Consider the following 21,344-nt stretch of genomic DNA (forward strand, 5'->3'; position numbering starts at 1 on the left):
GTCCTCTCTCCTGCAAGTTCAATACTTGCTACACAACCACCTAAACCTAGAATTTCTCAACTCTTGCAGGGTACTGTTTCCTCTCAATGCACACCCCCAAGGCACAATTGGCTGAACTGAAGTTCAGGAGCTTGCCAGGGGGAAGACAAGGGGCAGGAATCACCTTCTGCCCTTAGGGATGCCAGATCAGCTCATACAGGTATTCCAGGATCTGCTGGGATAGTACATGCTATATCACCTCCTCCAGGAGGCATCTCTCATCCTTCCAGCTAGTGGTCACTTAAGCAGCTCTACCTGGTCAAAGTCCTCCTAACATACCTACTGCACGACTCAAACACCAGGGAAGAGGGAGAGAAAAGGAGGGTGTTTTCCCACCAACAACATCCCCAGTGAGACAGCATGCACTGAATACTCCCATGGTAATTTTTCTGGCCCAAAGCATCATCAGCCCCCTTTGCAAAGCCGCAGCGGGAAGGCTGTGCTCATACACACAGCCCAGGGCAGCTTGCAGGTCCCAGCACCCTTGTCCACAGGGTGGAGGTCTAGCATATGACGCTAGACCTCTGCAAACAGCCATCCATCACCAACCACACCCAGAAGCCAAGTGCTGTGAATTGCAGTGCCTACATCTCCTGACCCCTCACAACTAGCTTCCTCACAGATGGGGATAATTGCTTTCCACTTCCAAGAGAGATAAGCGCATTAAACCTTCAGAGAGGTTCAGATAATGCACTGACCAAAGCCATAGCAAATACCAAAACTGAGACTGTAAGAGATATAATAGGTCAGAGAGACAACTAAAAGGGTAACAAATCCCTAGAGACACCTAAGCTACTGAAGGCCAGTGCTCAAGTTTGCCAATACAGCTGGCTGTGAAAGCAACTGGGGCAGCAATTTCTTTCACCTCAGCAAAACCTGTCACCTTGATGTCCAGCTAGTCACAGAGCAGACTGGCGGACAGGCATGATGTGAACACAAAGAACGATCCATCTCTCCATTCTGCCTGTGCCAAAAAAAAAACAACAACAGGTACATCTTAAGAACAAAATATATTTTCAAAGGAGAAAGGGATTCGCTAGTAACTTTTAAAATACGCAGCAATTTTTCTAGAAGAGATCAAAGAAAATCAGTTTAGTGAAGAGTAAGGTATAAAAAAATTGTTCACTTCAATGCAATCATTAATACAGTATTTCTGCAACATTCTCTGAGTTAGGAAAAGAAGTACCCAGTTCAAGTCCATCCTGGTTGAAATGAGACTCTCCCTCTCGCCAACACTTAGGGTCATTGAGAAAGGTGCACTTGTGACAGATTTCAATTCTGTGTTTAGATGCTGTACTAAAAGAATGAGATTTATTTTTTTTTTAAACCTTTTTATTGGACAGCAGGTTGAGTATCTGCTGAAGAGCTGCACTGAATACTCTTTCCTCCATAGAAGCAAGCACTTAACTAAGAAATTCAGTGCTTCTATAAAGTGACTAATCTTTGTGTGTTTAGGGTTTTTACTTCTCATTTTGCCCTTATACCACATATAGATTTCAATTTATTTCCTAAGGAGGAAGTGAAAATATTTTTTAAAATTGCCAAAAAAGTTTGTTTTCTTTTTATTTTGGGGCAGGTCTTCATTTCCCTGACATCCCGAAGCAATGCTTAAAGCTTGTCTCTATTCCAGAATATACATATGGGCACACTTACAGGAATGGACCACTAAAAATGTAGCTCCAAGTCAGAAAGAGTGGGGGATCTAACAGACCCACATCTGAAGACCCTAAAGGAAACAGGGTGCAACATCATTGCTCAGCTGAGCTAACTCAGCTGGACTTTCCTGGGTCGAATGCTCTGTGCTTGCTCAGCGTGTGCTGGAAACCAGGATTCCTGCAGAAGCAGCATGGGAATCCTTGAAACAATAAAGCGCAAAACCAGCAAGATCAGAGCACAAGGCACCACATAATAAACTGTCCCACCTTTGCAATTTCTGCTAGATTTTATGAAATCCTGCTCTCACCGTGATGCCCACCGCCTTACCCCCCATAATCCTGCTGCAAAACACCGGGTATTTTTTAGTGCAAAGAATAAATGCTTCTTCACGGGCAAGATTCTGTTTTCTTATTTAACGGAAAGAGAACAGGCAACCAAGTGACGTAATGGTGGAAGAGTTAACAGTGGAAGGGGAAGAAACTGTCACACAAACCTACTAACTCTTCCCTTCCTCCCATGGTACCTGCCAGTTTACTCATCTGTATATTGATGTGCAAATAGCTGCTTTACGTATCACATTACATTGTCAACATTTACCATATTATAAGCAGACAGTCGGTTACTGTTTTTTGCCTGTCTTCTAGTATTTATCACAATTTTTAAGATAGGCTTTAAAAGGGAATAGGCACCATTTTGGAGTCAATCTTTGCTATTGTTTATTTCCCTTTTTTTATATGTGTCATTAGGCAGCAATGCTTTTAGTCACAGACTTAGAAGTGCTGAGTTTCAAATGTTTTACTGTCAAAAGGATAGCAGTTCCATTTAAAGCCATGATTGAGTCATTCTAAACCTCTTGAAAAGCCATACATCAGACACAAGACAGATCCCAAAAAGACCATTAGATATGAGCTGTCCTTCCTCATACCAGTAATTCCACTGCAGTAAATTTTAAAATTAATGAGATTACTCCAGTGAGTAAAATAAACCCATGACACTGAGGCTATGCTCTGCTGTCATGGAAAGCACACAGGGAACTATTCCAACACACCAAATAAAGAACTGATAACTCCTTAAAGCCTCCTTAAAGAACTGTGAGCACATTGATATGCGTCCAGACTTACCTGTTCTGCATACACAAGGTATAGGCACCCTAGCAGCACTTAATACGTACAGAATTACACAAAATACACTAGCTGTGTGAATGCATGACACACTAAGCCAAGCTACTAAGAGCAACCTAATAAGCAGAATGTTCTGATCGTGTGTATTTTCACCCAAAGCATTAGACTAATTGAAATACATTGATATGAAAATAAAGCCTATTTTCACACCTGCTTCTACTACATAAAAAAAAACTTCCTGAAAAAGACTTCATTCACTGATTAAAGATAAACATTGTGATGTTATACCTAAATATGCATTTATCCAGTGTGTCATGACACAGAAATTATATGCCACTATGAAACAACACACACACAAGTCAACACACTGAGAACAGGTAGGCTCATTTCAAGCTCTGGCATGAGTAATTTGCAAATTACAATCTTCCTTTATTTTTGCCAGCACCAGACCCACCCCTTTAATTGTACTAATTTATTCATTCATTCAAATGAAAAATGATACACTGAGATAAAGTGAGCTTCAAAAAGCCCTGGAAGAATTAAGAGAGAAAGGACCAAATGCAGGAGTTCGTAACAAAAAGAATATCCCTCTAGTCTTAAAACAAATTCAACACATTACAAAGACCCATTTTGTGTTTCTCACCTTTGTCTAAATAAGTCAATGTCATTCTTTAAAACGGCATTTCTTTTGAATGTACTATTCTTAACAGTACACTTCATTGTTAAGCACTGCCTCATCAACACTTCTCCTGAAAAGCCCTAAAATGAAATATACTTTGTATTTAATTACAATTATGCAAATATGTTGTGGAGTTATTTTGTGATAAGCAATCAGATATAACATGCTCCATTATTTTAATAATTTGCCCACACGACACTTTTTAAGGTCATCTGAGTGATGACCAAACACAATCTGCAAGCCACTCCAAATACACAGGCGATGTGTAACAAATCGTATGGTTTAGGGTGAAGGGGGGAGTCTTTAAACAAATCCTTCATTCATTGTGTTTCACATAAATAATTTACATAAGCCACTTCCCAAACCCTAGTACTTACAACAGAAAAATTTAAAACACATGCATTTTTAAACTAAAGGCAGTGCAGGAAGCCCAGTCACATACTGCAGGGCTGCCTTTCGCACCCTATTATCATAGGGAATGCATTTTAAAATAATAATGCACTTCTGGAATACCAGCACTTCACAAAATTGAGCTATACTTTCAGTGTACTCTTTGGAATATTTTCTTTCTGATGCATTTCTGAATTTGTAATTGTAGTCAAAGAAAAAAAGGAGATATCTGCTTCTACTCAATGAACTCGGCTAAAGAGTTAAAAATAACAGCTAAATAACACTTGAAAATGCATGAAATAGCACTGAGCCTTCATCTGTCACTAAATATTTTGCTTTTAACATGAACTGAGGAAAGGTGATTAAAATAAAATCTGTATTATGTAGCTATTACAGAATAATCTGGAGAAAAAATTATTTCAGTTTTCCCAATGTATATCCTTCAATACATTACTGAAAATATCTATGAAGGTGACCAGATATAGGCTGGGCCCTCAATACTTCTCCATAAAAATGGCAGGAGTTCCTGAAATTCAGTGGTCCTTGCCACTAGCTTTACACCCCCCCCCAATCTTAACCTAAATTTTTAAAGTATTTTCCCCTAAGTGTTCCTCTACTAGAGGGTAAAACAGAACATCACATACTGTGAACTGTTAACTGCATATATCTTATCCCATGAAGTCACCGTGGATTACAGTAAGATTTAGAGAAACAAAAAATGTGATTCAGGGTTACAGAAAAAAAAATTCTGAGAATTTGTCATCCTCTATACAACTACACACCAGTTACACACCTACACAGCACAGGGTATTGGCTAGTTGTTTAACCACAGTGAGTACAATGAATGATAACAAAATAAAAAAGTGCAATATCACCAACTTTTGAAAATATTATTCACCAGTCTAAGATGGCTACCTCCATCTGAGCAAAAGTAAAGTTCTTAACCAGCTGAACAACTAACCCCAGGGGAGAATCTCATCAGAGCCCAGAAGCAGCCAAACTGAACTTCTCAAACGCAAACCAGTGACAAGTGTCAGCGGCACGCAGCCAGGCTGGTGGACAGCAGTGTGCGAGGTTTCTCATGCATCGGGCTCCACGTACTGCAGGGTGAGCAGTTCCCAGTCGTGGAGCTGTTCTGTAGCAATTGGCAAAGGAGATATGCTGTGAGAAGCACTTGTCAAATAATGCTTGTTTACAAATAAATTTCCTAGCAGCAAAGGACAGCAGTTATTGTATAAGTTCAGGTCCACAGTCAGACCCCTCCTACCAGCAGCCTTATAGGTTTGCATTTACTGAAGAAACAGAAATTAGAGAGCAGGAGTCAGAAAAGTAGCAGCAGAGACACCATGAAGCAAGCACTCACGCTGCTCATCATTACTGAAATATTCCCCTGCAACCTCCCTGGAAAGATACCACTAAACCCATTTGCTAGGCGGCTTCATTAATCCTTTCCAGGAGTTTTCTATCATGTAAAAGTCCTATTCTGCAGCTGCCTGTTCACGCAGAGACACCTCTGTGCTCGGCAAAAGGTCCCATTGGCTCAGTCAGTACTATCCATATTTTCCAAGAACTGGCAAGGATGACTGAGTTGGGGCTCAGAGCATCTGTTGGTCTCTCAGCACGGTATCAGGGCAGACTGGAGCATACAGGACAGCGTGCTTCCTAAAAGGAAAGCGAGTAACAGGGAAAGCCCTTTGAAATCAGCCACACTATCTCACCAGCATTGCTCCCATGGGTGAAATCATTTGAAATCGTGTGGGGGCAGAAGGATTGGGCCCATTGTTATCTAACCAAGGTGAAGCCAACAACATTTCCACCATCTCCCAAACCAATGCACTTCACAAACATTTGATATCTTTGTACACAGAGGAACAGTATTTTCGCCTTCCTCTGCACTTTTTTTTTTTTTTAAGAAAACTGCAATTCACATTATTCTCGCTCTCGAAAATAAATTACAGCTAGCTGGTTACCTCAGGCCACATCTTTGAAATTCTGGTATGGTTTTCCTTCACCAGTGCCTGAATACCTCCTCCTCCTTCTAAAGGAGTTTCACAAATAATTACGGTGCACCACGATGCCAGCCTGCTTCGAGCCACCGGCATCCCCTGCAGATACTGAACTTCTCCACCCATTGCTTTCACATTACAGCCTGCCCGCGGATCCGAAAATAATAATAAAAAGCCCTAACCAGCGCCCACACCGCGAATAGAGAGAAAAAAACCCAGTCCGATTTGAAAGACTGGAAGTACCCTGCTAGACAAGAAGCCTGGACGCGTTCTTGGCTATTGGCCTCACGGAGATCAAAGGTATAAAAAATCCGTCCCCAGCGGCCGCGCTCCGCTACGGGTTACACACCGCCAACGCCGCAGCTTTCTCTCCTTTTTATACGTGTATTTTAAACCACGAAGTAAGCGCACTGCGGCCAGCGCTTGCAGGGCTCCCCACTGGGAGCCTCCCCCGGCCCCGCTCCCCTCCGCAAGACCCTCTGCCCCGTGCAAACTCCCCCGTGCCAAGCCCTGTCGTGCCAGCCCCGCAAACCCACCCGCGCCAATGCACCTGTGCGGCTCTCCCGGGGCAAACCGCGAGCAAACACCGCCGTGACAACCCACCCGCGCAAAGGCACCTATGCAACACCGCGCACACATTTTCCCCCGCAAAAAAAAAAATCCCCACTGCCAAACGCGCCCGTGCCAAGGCACCTGTGCACACCCATCCACGCCAGCCTGCCCGCGCCCCGTGCGGCGCTGCCGCCTCCCTTCTCCGGGACACCCCAGCCCCATCGGTCGGTGCCACACGCCTTCCCGCGGCCAGAGCCCCTCTTCGCCTGCCCCCAAATGTCCCAAAACTGAGTCAGCCGAGCCCGAAGCCGCACACCGCTGGGCAGCCACCCTCCTGGGTGGGCGCTGCCCGGACGCCCCGTCCCCGCTCACCCTCGCTGCCGGGGCTGGCCCGCAGGCTCTGGAGCGCGGTGCACAGCAGCAGCGGCAGCAGGCACGTCCAGCCGGGAGCCGGCGCCCCGGCGCGGCCGCCGGTGCCCCGCGGCCCCATCCCACCGCCCCTCAGCGCATGGGGCGGCGGCTCCCCCCGAGCGCTGCCCGGTCGGCTCGGGACGGGACGGGGCGGGCTGGCAGCGCGAACACACTCCACTCCTCTCCCGTCCAGCCGCAGCCGCGACTGGGGAGCCAGGGGGCGGGGATGGGGGAGGTGGCCCCGCGCCGCCGCGGAGACGCCCCCGACGGGGCGGACCCGCCGGTATCGCCATCGTGTGCGGGCACGGCGCCCCCCGCACCACGGAGCCCCGGGCGTAGCTTGGACCGCACCTCAGATACCTGCCAGGAGGGAAACACCCCCCCGCCCCAGACCCGCGCTGCCCACGGGGCACAGCGGGCGGCAGCGCTGTCCCTGCGCGGCGTCCCTGGAGCCCGGCGAGCCCGCTGAGTGGGGACAGGGAGTACCAGAGCTCCCCACAGCAGCCGGGAGGCACGGTGCAAAAACCTACACGCACACCCACCTCCTCTCCCCCAGCTCAGAGCCGGAGAAGCCGCGGTTTCACAAGGCTGGCAAGCCTGAGAGGAAGGCTCGTCGCCGGCCGGGAAAGCAAAAATGCCAGGAACTCCGTAACGAAGCCGGTAAAAGATGATTTTCAGGTGTATTTTACCCCAACTCGCCACCAGAGCACAGCTTTGAATCTAGCACAACTAGTCTTAGAGAAATCTTCACTGAGCTGTTTTTACCCGTTAGAATCCTAGTTATCACCCAGGTCATCTCCCTATAAAAAATAATCCCCAAAAGAAATTAATTCCTGGAGATTCGTTCGCCCACCTCAGTTCTTTCCTTGAGGACACTACCTCCAGATAAGACAATATCCAGCCTTGCAAGTGCACAAGCTGCAAGTCAAGGTTACCAGAAGCCTGCTCACCTGGTGCTGCCTCCTTCATTTCACTCCTGTTTATTTATATTATAAAAAGAGTAACCAAAGTTGGACTAACTGTAAAAGGCTCTCTGTCTCTCCAGGGTGCAAGGCTCAGGACTAGGGTTCCAAACAAGTTGCAATTAAAATTACACAGTTCCCAAAGCCAGTCTGAAGAGGACAAGTAGTCTTCAACTGAGGAACTTCAAATAACATAGCTCTCTACACCACCATTGCTCATGTTACTACATATTAGCTGGACAATGTGTTTCTCTGTGTCCTTGCACCATATACAAACCTAAGTATCTCCATAACCATAGTCCTGAGCTGTTCATGCATATTATTTTCAAAAGTGTTTGTTCCTTTCACAAGAAGATTTTCTACCACAAGCTATTCAACATTTTTTACTGCCACCAGGAGGACAAGGCAAGAGCTCTGCTTTACTTGAGGTACATCAGTAAAGTTGCCAGCCAAATGAAGTGTGGCACACATCTCTTTATAGCACTGCTTCAGATCTTCACTATTCAAATACCCTACTAGTCCATAGTTCAGAAGACATTAAGGTTTGCTACCACATCACCCCTGTGGAAAGGCACATGGCTGGATCCTCAGCTGGAATAAATCACAGCTGAGAATGTCTGACCCCAGACCTGCATCAGATTTTGGGGGGGAAGTAGCTCCATATGGTATAGTAATTTCTAGGGAACTGCCATCTGTAAAATCAGTGATAAGTTTTGCCATCCAGAAATCAAGGCAATGCAAGAAAAAAGAAACAGCACCTTGCTAGCATAGTAAAAAGGATCAGATGGCAACGAACAAGTAAAATGTCAAGCTGGGTGGGCACCTCCACTGGCCGAGGGGCAAGGATGCTGAAGCTAGACAAGTCTCTTATCAGAATCTCATGTCAAATTGTTGTTTGCTCCCTATTTTCAGATGCTATTTGACAGTCATTAACTGCTGTTTGGACTGCCAGGCTTATAATTTAGAGGCATTTCAGATGATATGACATCTTAGTTTTCTAGAAAACACTGAGATGAGCTTCATATGATTCATAAGCTATTTAAGAATAGCCAGTATGCTCTAGGTTTCATCCTAGCTGCCTTTTTTTTTTTTTCCTGCAGGAAACCAGCTCCTAGTCCACGACATTTGTTTTGTTCTCCACCCTGACTGTGGCACAGGAAGAGCGTCCCTACCTCACTTCCCTGGACATCATACAGATAAAAAAAAATTAATTCAGCCTTATAAAAGGGTTATTGCCTTATTCCCAAATGGAGGGTATTGCGATTTTATGCACTATCTAGTGGATCCTATTTGGTGGGGACTCAGTCTTCTAAAACTCTCCTCCTGGTTTTGCTACCAATATTATTAGTTATCTGCAGCAGGCAACTCCCTCCTGCCTTTTGCCTCATCAGTGCGCCCAGCAGGCTCTTAAAGAGAGGACAGAAATTTTAACAAAGTGCTGTGGCATTCCTGGTAGCCTTGATGGGTAATCAGAGAGAAGCTGAGCAATCTGATGGGATCCCTTCCTATCTCCCACTGAAGAGCATCTCTTCTATTGTTTTGAGCAAATTCACTATAAAAATCACAAGTGTTGGTCACAAACTATTCAGGAACCTAAACCATCTGAGGGTCATGCTGTTTCTCCCCATATTCAGCCTGTATTTTGTGTTAGCTTCAAATTTTCCTTCCTACATCTCATTAATTCTTTTCTGCCCCTCACATTTGTGCCTTTTCACCTATGCAAACATCATTCTCTCTTAATCATCACTCAGTTAAGGTCTATATTTCATCCTTTTCCTCATGAGTCATTCCTATAGAGTGGTAGTAATACTGTTATGCTACAAACTACTTCCAAATTTTCCAGCATCTCCATCATAACATTTTACCCAGAAGTGTAATCATACTAAATCCATAATAAACAACTGTCTGTAAAATACTTTTGCATATACTGTCTGAAACTGAAACAACAGCTTTGTCCCATGTAACTTGCCACTTCATATCTAATTTGCTGTCAGCAATTACACATATTTAAAACTATTAAACCAAACATGTTTTGACTTAGTGCATTTCAGATTATTTCACTTAGATATGCAAAAGGTTTCCCCAGGTTTAATTCCTCTCCTGTGGAGGTAGCTCCGTTGGTATAATTTCTGTATTCTGACTGGCTCCTAGTTCTACATTGCCAATTCATTTCGTTATTGTGCTGTTTATCCTATCATCAACAGGATACACTTGAACAATAAATGAGTCTATCCTTCAGATGATTTCAGCAACCAAAAACTGCCAACCAAACCCATTCCCTGTATCATTATCCTTTACTGAAGTGTAAGGGCATAATACTTATTGCATCTCCATATTCAGTAGGGCCTCCATCTAAGAAAAGATTCAATTTCATACTTTAAGTGTAAACAGTCCCGCTAAAGCCATGTCTTCATTGCAATAATGGAATAGAAGCCCCACTGTAATGCAACGAACTGTTTAATTAGTTAGGCATATAAGCATTTCCATTTTCCTTTGAAAAGTCCTTTTCTTTCAAGAGTCAGAGAAGATGACACCTTTAAGGAACACCCTAATGAAATTTAGTAATTTCTTTTTTGTTTTTCCCCCACAAGCCCTTTGAAACAGAAGAATTACCTTCTGTTCAAAAACTAAATGCATATTAAAAGGAAAAGCAATCCAGGAGCTAAGCAGCTTTGCATAGTAGATACATTTGGATTAGTACCATGAATGCAACTACAATTTGAACACAAAATGGCTGTTGTTCAACACACACCACATCAGCCTGTATAGGGCTGCAGAAAGTAATAATCAGAGCCCCAGTGGACAACAGACCAATCTGTACCAAGAGCCAGCAGGGACAGGAGCGTTAAACAGCCAGTGCAGGTGGGCCACCCCTTGGCCAGAGGAGGTATGTCTGTGATTGTGCCCCTCGGGCTGCTGAAATCTTCATGCTGCAGTGCGGAGAAAGATGTTAACCAACAAATTGCTATTTGCATGAAGAAAAATGAGCAAGTGGTAAATAAAGCATTGCCTGTGCAAGTTCACAACCCAGCCACTTGTATGGTCTCAGCACCAATTTATCTTTTGCCACCCCCACAAAACACAGGAGCTATTGGCAACTGTGCACTAAGGAAAATCTGCTCTCTTCATTTACAGCCTGAAATTAGATCCAAACCCGTGAAAATACGTATGAAAAACATGTGATTAGTTGGTTCAGTCAAAAAAGGTTTGGAGAAAGCATGACATTTCAGCCTGGTATTTTATTTTGAAGTGCTTCATAACCAGTGCTCAGTCCTGATAACAGTTCTTCCAAAAGCCAGTGACCTGGCAGCACACTCTCCCCTCTGCAAATGCTGTGTCACTGCTCCCCTTTCACTGCCTTAAAGTGACCCCTCATGGAGCCATATTTCAGGTGTTAACAAACCACTGTCTATCTGCAGGCAAAGGGATATTCCCTAGCCCAGAGGGCTCAATGTATATCACTTCACATGCCAATCTGGATTAGACTGATCAGCAAAATAATCCAAGTCAGATATGGAAGTACACACTTGTGAGCACCAAGAGGAGCAGCAGATACAGCAGGCATTCCTTGCAGCTCACTTGCTACTTAGCGAGTATTGAGGTGTTTCTTTGCCTCACACCAGAGGAGAGCATTAAAGGGAACAAATGAAATGGCTTTGCAGAGATTTATGGGGATTTTCTAATGCAGAAAGTGGAGCACAGGAGAAAGTGCAAAGGCTAATTTGATTACACTGTTAGCCCTGTATAAATTTAATAATGCACTTGCTTCCACATTTCTCATCATAACCTATTTACATGCATCCACTAACTTCAATAACTCAGCACTTCACACTGTTGTGCCAGTGTTCCCAAGCCACCTCTGTGAGGAAGAGGAGCATTACTACTCCTACATAGATAGAGAGAAGCAAAGGAGATGTTAAAGATTCAGACAAACATTACTGAATTGATTATGACTTCTCTAAGTCAGGCACAATGTTCTTAAAATACTAATAAGTTATTTTATTCTTGTATCAGAATAAGAATCAGTGGATATTAAAAGGAACTGGCTTATCTCCTCAAAGCACTCAGTCACGAGCTTTAGTGGATGCTGCACAAGCTTGGGCAAGTGACTTGGGTACATTTGCAAGTACTGGACTACTCTAGTCCTTGAGTAACTTGCTCAAGGTCACACAGAAGGTGTGTGGCAGACCTGAATCGAGTTCAAAAGCTATTAGAGCATCCATTTGCTTTTCATTCTCACTTTTCCTTTTCCAGCATGTCATTTTGGATCAGGATCTATGCTAGCACATGTGGACATTACTGTAGTTCAAGGGTTCACAATCAGCACTTCACTCATTAAATGCACATTCTTTCAAGGTACAAACACAATAATGGATATAGTGGTGAAAATCAGTATATCAGTGTATCATTTAATAGTGAAGTACATTAATCTCCTGCATACAGTACTGCCCAGAACTCAGTTCCTTTCTGAACTATTTTTCATAAGGTCAATAATGTCTTCTTTAATTTCTAAGGGCAGTCTGGATGGCTACCCAGAATTTCTTTGATTATAGACAGACTAGTTTCATTAACCTGAGCTACTGCCATGCGTTCCACATCGAGGCCAACTGTGTCTATTCTCCTCTTGTTTGAGGAAAGCAAATCCTTTTCATCTCACTTTACTCCTCCAAGCAGAGCTGTTTGATACTGACTTCTCTATTTCTTTCTACCCCTAATGATTTCCTAAATAAATCACATCATTGTCAGTCACTTCATATCTCCACTACTGGCAAATGTTTAGCAATTTCAGCTGCCAACACATTCATTTATGTTCTTCCGAGATGCCATATGAATCACAGCTATAGTTTCTGAGTCCTTTCCATCAGTTAATTGCAACTGTTTTTGAAATGTAGGAACATATTTATCTCTCCTTCCTTTACAGTGTTCAAGTTGTGCCTTTAGGTAGGTCTTCTATTCCAAACTCAGAAATACTTCGTTTGCACAACTCCCATGTCTACTCAGAGATGTATAAATATTTTTTGGCATGTGCTTTGTTAAGTAATTTTTAAACAACAGAGTGACAAGGTAGGATCAGGGCCACCTTTCTGGGACTGACTGCTTCATGTGACTAGGAAAACTGTTCCTTCCACACCAGAAGAGCTGGAGCAATTAGGTGGTATTGCAATGAAGCTACAAGACTCACATGCATGAAAGTTTTGCTTTCAACACAGACACCCTGAGTGATCCTGAGGAAGCTATTTCTCAGCTGAGAATAGCCCTTTCCTCATTGCTCAATGATATAGTCCCAAGATGAGATGCAAATAAAATGCTGTTAAAAGGCAGGCTTTAAAGGGTCAGCATTACACCCAAGTTGAGGCTGAAGTGGATCATCAGCCAGCCTGGCTCTTGCACCATGACTATCAGAGTAGCATTTTTTCATTAATGTTTGTTGTCACTGTGGTTTAACAACCCAAGCAATGATCTCCTCTCTAGTGACCAGTGACAGGACCCAAGCCTAAAGCTGTGTTGGGGAGGTTTAGGTTGGATATTAGGCAAAGGTTCTTCCCCCAGAGAGTGGGTAGGCACTGGAACAGGCTTCCCGGGGAAGTGATCACGGCACCAAGCCTGGACAATGCTGTCAAGCACATGGTGTGACTCTTGGAGTTCTTCTGTGCTGGACATTAAGGAAACTCCCAGTCTGACCATTCACAGGACTCTGGCAGTCATGCTCCCACCACCAGTGACTAAGTGCTGGCACAGAAGCCCCTTCACAGCAGGCGGCTCCAGTGAGCCGACAGGTGCCCTGCTTGACTCTGCATATCCCACTCACACAGTTAGACCAGGTTTCCTTACCAGTTCGACCCCAGGTCCCCCATAGCAGAGTCTCAGATGTCTTGCTCCATAAAGCCATTTGTTCACAGTGCAGTAACACAAAAACAGCTCGAGCTGGTGCTTCTGAGGAGGGACCCCAAACAAAGGAAGCCCAGGGCTTTTATACCCTCACAATCTAAGCAAAAGTCTCTGCTCTTTCTCATCAGTCCTCAGATTCTGCTGTGTCTCTGGGTGTCCATTCACCTGACTGGGTCACAGGTCCTCATGCCCTTTGTTATACAAAGGGGCAGCACCAATTCACAGCCTCTTGCCTGGGGCTTCTGCCACCCTGAACTCATTTTTTAGCTGACACTGCAGATTGCAAATCAAGTTACCTGCACTGAATGTATTCCTCAACTAGCGCCAGGAGTTGGACTTTGATGATCTTTGTGGGTCCCTTCAAACTCGGGATATTCTAAGATTCTACCATTCTAAGCAGTATCCTGGAGACCAGACAAGGCAAATCCAATACTTGCAACCATTGCCATGCCTCAATTCACCTCTCTATTCTTCTGAGTCCATCCCTTCCCTTGCCAGACACCCTTTGCCTTCTCTTTCAAGCAGGACTGCCTTTTAAGATAACTGTTGGCCATGCCTACTTTTCACCCACCTCATCATAGAAGCCAGCCCTTCTCATTACTTCTAATATCCCTTACCAGATCTAATTCCAGTAGGACATTGGTTTTTCTAACTCCATCTCTGCATGCTCAGACAATGTTTGTATTCCTCACAGATTTCACTGAAGTAATACCAATGTACTGGACAGTACTGGGGTGTAAATACACCAAGCATCATGACATGCTTATAAATGAAAACTGGCAGCTTATTTCCCATTACTTCTCCTTTTATAGCTGCTTCTCCTACTTGCTCTCTAAACATTATTCCCCTTTCTGTCTCTTATAAGATCTGGGCTCTGGCATCTTTGCTTAATCTGTCCCCAGTTCATCCTTTGGTAGCTTCTGCCTTCCCACATGTGCTGTCCCACACACTTCTGGCTGCCTCCATTTTCTGCCTCCCTCCACTTTCTGCCTCTAATTCTGCCCCCAGGTAGACAGAAGAGTAGGTGATTACAATTTCAGTCAATCAGGAGGTGAAGGAGATGGGACACATGCACAGCAAGTTGAGAAAGGACTGGTAATAAGATTATAGCTATAGCTTAGAGCAAAATACTTTGTAATGTGAACTTATAACGGGTCTCTGGTCTAGGGTACATAATGGACATTTTACCCAGAGTGTGATAGTGACCCAAAGACATCTACTTCAGGAAATACTGAGCCTGGTATAAACATTTAAACTTTAATAAAACCATTACAGATGCACTGATTGCATAGCTCCTTTAGACACTGAAGTCTTTAGGGAAGTGAACAGAAGTCAGTATCAGGCCATTTACATAAAAATTTACTGAAAACCCACCCTTAGTGAGGTCAACGCATTATCCATATCCAAGAACTATTCACTGAACCATAACCATCTCAAAGTATATCCCATCTCAGACACGCATTGTCCTCTGCAGATCAGTGTATTTAGATAACTTAAATCTAGAATTAGTATATTCATTTTCATTTTATATTCACAGTATCCAGACTCAGTACACATTTTAATGTGTAACATTAAATTAAAAAATAACATTTTTGGGAGCTTCTTGCCCTTGACACTAACAAGCAAGCTGTGTTTCAGTATGGCAAGTTAGCTTGTCATATTTCAAGTGTCAAACATGGCTCTGCCCACAGAATAAAAAGATTAAAAAAGCATTTACAAGGGAGAAAAGAGTCTAGACAGGAGGAGATGCAAATCTAGCTCTCTCTCTCTTGCTAGCCTAACTAGTTGACCACTTACATATTTCATATTTCTGGACCGATTCAGATAGAATTATTCCAAACAAACATTTCAATACTAAATAAGCTTTTTCTCTGTTTTGAGAGAAGCATCAAATCCACAGTCTCTCCTGTCTGGACAAGTCCCCTAACCAAAAGACAATTACACAGAAAATATGAGCACCTCAAAGCTACAGGGATTTTCACCAAGCATTATCCCCTGGCTAGCACAAGCATCCGCACCAAGGATGAGTATTTACTAAAATGCTGTGCACAGTGTAGCAGCAAACACCTCTGTTCTCTGCTGCTTTGTTGCTGGTGGGTGTTGATGATTTTTTTCCTTCATACCAAGTTCTCCCCATTTTGTTTACAGCCAGCTCCATCCCATTAATTATTTTCACAACCACCACTCCAGGAACTGGGCATCTATATGTTAGGTACCTGCTCTGAGTCCGAGCCAACCCCTAATCCAGAAGGTGGAAACACATTCACATCATGTCAGCACATAGGGAGAAGAGACTGCTGCAGGTCACCTCCAAGAGAAAGGAGCAGGGTTAGTTTATTTTTAGATTAGTAGCCACTTTTTCAGTATTCAGTATTACCACTCCACAACCCTGCAGGGAGAAAAACATACTGAGGGGAAAAAATTGACAGGAGAGCTGCACCAGCTGTAAGATCTCACCTGGGCATTGTTGAATATGGGAGAAAAGGCTCGTATTTCCTAAGCCACATTTATACTACAATATAGCTCTCTCCATTCTGCAATTGATATTTTTCCTAGGACTGATCTGAGACCTTACAGGAACTTCGGAAACCAAAAAGCCCTCAATACTTTCAAATAAAATTACACAGCCAGCTTCCTTAGTTTCTTTCTCTATCATCCCTATCTGAATCAGCCCTCAGTTCTCTGCTGGAAGGAAAGCTAATTGTGACAAGCACAGAAAAAAATCCTGGACACTCAAACAAAAGATCTGTGTTTACTGTACAAGGTGTAAAAGATGCATGAGGTCACTTAAACATGGTACTATGTCATAACATACTGTATTGCATACTGCTATTCAGTTTTTGCCTAGATCTCTTCTTTGTCTTGAGATAAAGCAAACTGGACTTTCTGTGGCATTGATACTGATCTGTTCTTAATATATACATAGCTATAAGTAGATAGTTTGACAATCCAGGTGGTGAACTACAGGTTTTTCTTTTATCATCTCCATTGACAACAAAGGTTTGTGTTCAGGTATATAACATATATATATAGACTTGCATATATATACAGACTTGCATAACAGTCTGCTTTCATTGAGATCTCTTCTCTCCTTGTACTCATACCCATCTAGGTTATATCTGGGTTCCACAAGATCAATCTTAGTTTAATTGCATTCAGCTAGCAATTCAGTCATGTCATCTCAGTCTAGTTTTATTCACAAAAAACTTTATCCTTCATTCAATACAGAAGTCCACTGTTCTGATAGCTGTCATATTTCCTGGCTTCACGTTAAGAAAGCACGTGCTTGTTTACATGCTGTGCAGGGTTGGACTCTAAGTGGAGGCTTTAAAGCCATTTAGAAAACAGTGTCCTTGAATTGACTGAAGTAGTCCATTTCCAAAAACTCTATCCCAGGAGAAGTTCTTATTCAGCTCCCATTTTTCAACACATACCTTCTTTCTGAAGAGAGCTTTATCACTCCCTCCTCAGCTCCATGCAAGCGCTAGGGCAAGGGCAATATGCAGCAGAACAGATGCTGTGGCAGGAGTGTGTTTACACGAAGCTGCTGACAGCAGATGCCAGCTTGTAAAATCAGCCAATAAAAATACCAGCATCACTGTTTACAACTACTCTGAGCAAGACAGGCTGCCAGTAAACTGGAAGCACATTGCACTGACACACTAGGTTAGAGTTACAGCATTTGGCAAAGCATCGTCATTTTTAGGCTACCATGAGTGGGATTCTCATTTAAGTAGAAGAGAGTCAACCAAGAGCGGCCTAACAGTCCCAGTCCTTCTCAGTTTTGCATCCCAAAGGAATCCTATTTAATGTTGAACCAGAAATACTGTAAATAAGAAACCACAAGCATCGGTAGCTACTGAAAGCTTTTTATGTTCTATTACTTGGGTCAAACTAGAAATTGAGCAAAATGTACACAGCAAGTATGTTATAGAGCAGAAAGCTCTACTTGAACTTAAACCTCCTCTAGTACTTTTTGTAACCACAAATGTAATAAAAGAAAATCCTGATTTTGTATGAAATTGTTGTCCACAGCTTACTCATGTAGATCTGGAGATGCTCAGACTGATCCTTTCAGAAGGTTAAAATAGTACGAAAATTATTCCCCAGTTGTCATTAATTCTTCTGAACCATTTAAAATACCATTAAGGCTACCATCTAAACCAGAAAAAAAACCCCAAACCAAAAAACAACTCCAAAACTAAAACCTTTAAGAAAATTATTAAAATTAAGTTTTTAAACATAACACTGCCTACAGTCTGCGAGATAAAGCCAGGCTTTAAAATCTCTTTTTTCTGTCCATTGATTTCCCTGCACTGGAAAATAGCATTCTTCATTAAAATCCCAATTAATACCCTCTATAATACTCTTAACAAGAAAACTAGAATTATAAACGGAGACATTAAAGGAACTGATAATTTCAGAGATTGAGTTTGAGAACCAGTTTTGTCATTTATTACTTTTATTTTAAGCAAACACTCAGTTCCCTAAAAAACCTGTAACTTTATGAATGGCTAATAAGCTACTAATGGCTTATGTAAGCCTGTTGGAGGTATAAGCAAGAAGTTAAAAAAAATAGATAAGTATAACAGCTGGAAGAATTAGGCATATTATAACCCATAATTAAAAGTAGCCTCTTTTCCTCTATAATCAAAGGCCGATATCAGTTAATAACATAATATACCTTTGGGATGCATCCATGAAACCACATCAGATCAACCACGTTCCTGCAATGCCTTTTGCACAAGAAATAGTGAACAGCTTCAGTCTTCTACTTTACGGACTAATATAAGATAAATAAAACAAAGAGAATAAAATCAAAATGCTGAAATCCTGTTGTAAACAAAAATCAAAGGCTTGAATTTAAACCAGCACTTTCCCTCAGTACATTGAAAAAGCTAACAAACACAACCTACTCCAACCTTTAATAGAAAAAACACCTTCTACTCTACTGCTTTCTTGCAAGAAACAAGCAAGAGCCTCTATCGCATACCCAAGGAATAAGTAGCAGATGGCATCTTATTCATGGTTTTAGGCAGTATGGAGACCATTACAAGAGGTCTCTGGTTGGTGGCAATGCTTTTCTAAGCCCTTTGTTTTCTTTTTTTGTCGACTAAATAATTGTGCTTTTTCCATAAGCAGCTGTTGTTCATGAGTAGCTTGAGGCTTCTCAGCTGTGCAGGTGAGCTGTTACTAGAACATGTTTAAAACATCAAGTGGAGAATAAGGATCCTAAGTTTTGGGAGCTGAAGAAACCCTTTTTTCTTATTCTAGTAAGTAGAGGGGTTTTTTTCTTCTTTCATTTGATTCCTGAGAAGCAGCATTAGAGTTTGTTTGTTGTTTTTTTTTTTCACAAAACCCTCTTTGCCCTATATACATGGGATTTTTTATAAGTAACAGTTTTTTTCCCTGGGACACTACAGATGGAAAGGGTGGTTTCTGGAATTCCCTGTAATAATTACTGTTTCAGAGAATTAATTAAAACTTTGTGTCTTCCTTGGGTAGTCTGATTGTTAACCTTAATCTGGTTGTTAGTTAAATTTTGCCTGCTAGATACAGGTGAAAGCTGCATGCTGTTTTAGTGCAGGCTGCTCCTATGCACAGCTACTAATATATTGATCAAGGTTTGTTTCTCTGCTTAAGCATATGCAGAACATCATGCTGAGGGTAATTTTGTAGACATGTTTGGTGCTGTTTCAGGTGCATAAAACTAAGCTTATGTAAGAAACTACAGAAAAGAGACTTGGTTCTATAGTGAGTACAGAAGAAATATGGTGTGTTGATAATGCTTGATGTGATTAACTTAATTGATGTATATTTTTGCTCCTGTAAACTTCTAGAGCAGTGAATCAGACTGCTTATCATGTTGTGATATGACCAAGGGACTTAATTCATGCTCTGATTTTGAACTGGTGTTTTAGTGCAGAATTAAGGAGTCTTAAGACTTCATACTTCTCAGCCTGAAAGGGCTGTTTACATCTTTGAAGGTCTGCATATCAACTTTCACTTTCCTGGTTTTTATTATGCATGGAGCAGGGTCTACCACCCAGACTTCATTTATGCTCTTTCCTGAACAAAATAGCGCAAATGGTTTTTCCCAGGTACAATTGCACAGAACTGAATTACTTTCCTTTTGCTACTAGTGTACTGTTTTTGTAAACCTGTTCAATAATGCTTAACCCTTTCACTTAATTTTATTCTGTTTTTCACCTGTATGTGTCAAGTTCTCCATCTAGATGTGCATAGAGGTATATAACTTATGAAGTTTCTAGTGATTGATTCCTTGCTCTTTTTACATGGTGTGTGATAAGGTGCTTTCTGGCTAGGATTCCTAAGGACTTACAGTAGTTGGTAAGTGCTTTAAACTGTTTGTGAGTTATATGCTATTGGATGAGGAGGGTGAGTACTATATATATGGCAAGGATGGGCCCCATAGTTTCCCAGTAGGGAAAACTTTTTCTTGGCCAAATGCAGGGTTTAGGAAGCTATTTATCTCACCAATGGTATAATAGGATGTATGGGGGTTATACGACAGTAAGGATAGACTCTTTCTGCTTAACTATACACATTCATGTTAAATGAGAGTGAAGGGCACAGAAAGCATGTACCACACATTTCTAAGGAGTTGTTGTCTCCTTAGCTGTTGAGTTCAGAATTGAAATTAGGGCTCTCCAAATGGAAATTTCTCTGATGCTTGCAAAAGCCAAGTATGGATCGACCTGAAGGATTTAAAAAGGCAACATATGGGAGCTACATCAGACTGCTCAAAGGTGATTTTTGATGCCATTAACTGTGTAATGTTAGCATCTGAGGAAATCTTCACTTCACTAGAAGAGTTTGTTCACGCTAGAAAACTCAACCCCTTCACAGGGTATACAAACTGAAGTCATACCTGGGGTTTTCTTTGGCAATTTCACTTTCCTTTTTGATGATGTTTACATAGTATATCTTAAATTAGTTTCTGAGATAATTCTTTTTATAGAAGATACTCTAATGAAAAAATAATTGACTGATAAATGTTCCTTTAAAATACAGTTTTAATGGCTTTTTGATTTTTTTTATGGTATCGCAATTTTGTACTGGTCTTAGGGACTGTAATTTTTTTTTCTTCCTTCTACTAGCGCTGTATCTGCTAGTATGAATGTGGTCTGTCAACAGGCAAATAATTAAAAAATAAGCATTTTGGTAATATTGTCTTCCCTGCTTTATGGCTAAGAAAAACAGAAGCTGCTATCATGGTGTCTGTGATGTACAGGGTTCTTTACAAAAGAACTGGTTGCAAGTATTTCCTCCTGTCAAGTTTCTGATTTTTCTCTTGCTTCTATAGCACTTTGCAGTCTGGCTTCAGGGCAAAATATTCAACAACTTTCATGTCAGATAGTGAGAATGCTCATGGGTTTTCCCCAAACTATATATTCCAACCTGAGGGAAATTGCAATGCTAGTGGTTAACTGTACAGTATACTTCTCCGTGAAGTGAAGAGGTTAACCTTGGCTTAGGAAGTTTACCTGAGGTTAATTTTGGTTTGGCAAGTCATTGGACTGATGCTCCTACTCTAATTGGGTCAATGGTTGTCCCAAACACCCATGTGTTTTTCCAAAATGGAGGCTGACTGAAACTGCTTGCACTGAAATATGTG

At 42.1% G+C, this 21,344-nt stretch overlaps 1 protein-coding gene across 10 annotated transcripts in view; it reads right to left on the reverse strand.

Moving 5' to 3' along the window:
* The window catches only part of EPHA5 (EPH receptor A5), a 200,343-nt gene extending 193,378 nt beyond the window's left edge, over positions 1 to 6,965 (reverse strand). For 9 of the 10 annotated variants that reach the window (XM_051790689.1, XM_051790687.1, XM_051790685.1 and 6 more), the window contains exon 1: positions 6,816 to 6,950. In XM_051790689.1, the coding sequence (XP_051646649.1) occupies positions 6,816 to 6,933 (118 nt within the window). In that variant the 5' untranslated portion in view covers positions 6,934 to 6,950. Of the gene's footprint in view, positions 1 to 6,815 lie in introns of all 10 variants that reach the window. The other variant, XM_051790688.1, reaches the window with a different exon arrangement.
* Between the last annotated feature and the right edge of the window lie 14,379 nt (positions 6,966 to 21,344).

This window comes from Manacus candei, unplaced genomic scaffold, assembly GCF_025592945.1.
Source record: "Manacus candei isolate 608988 ecotype Guabito, Panama unplaced genomic scaffold, ASM2559294v1 h1tg000028l, whole genome shotgun sequence".
Taxonomy (NCBI): domain Eukaryota; kingdom Metazoa; phylum Chordata; class Aves; order Passeriformes; family Pipridae; genus Manacus; species Manacus candei.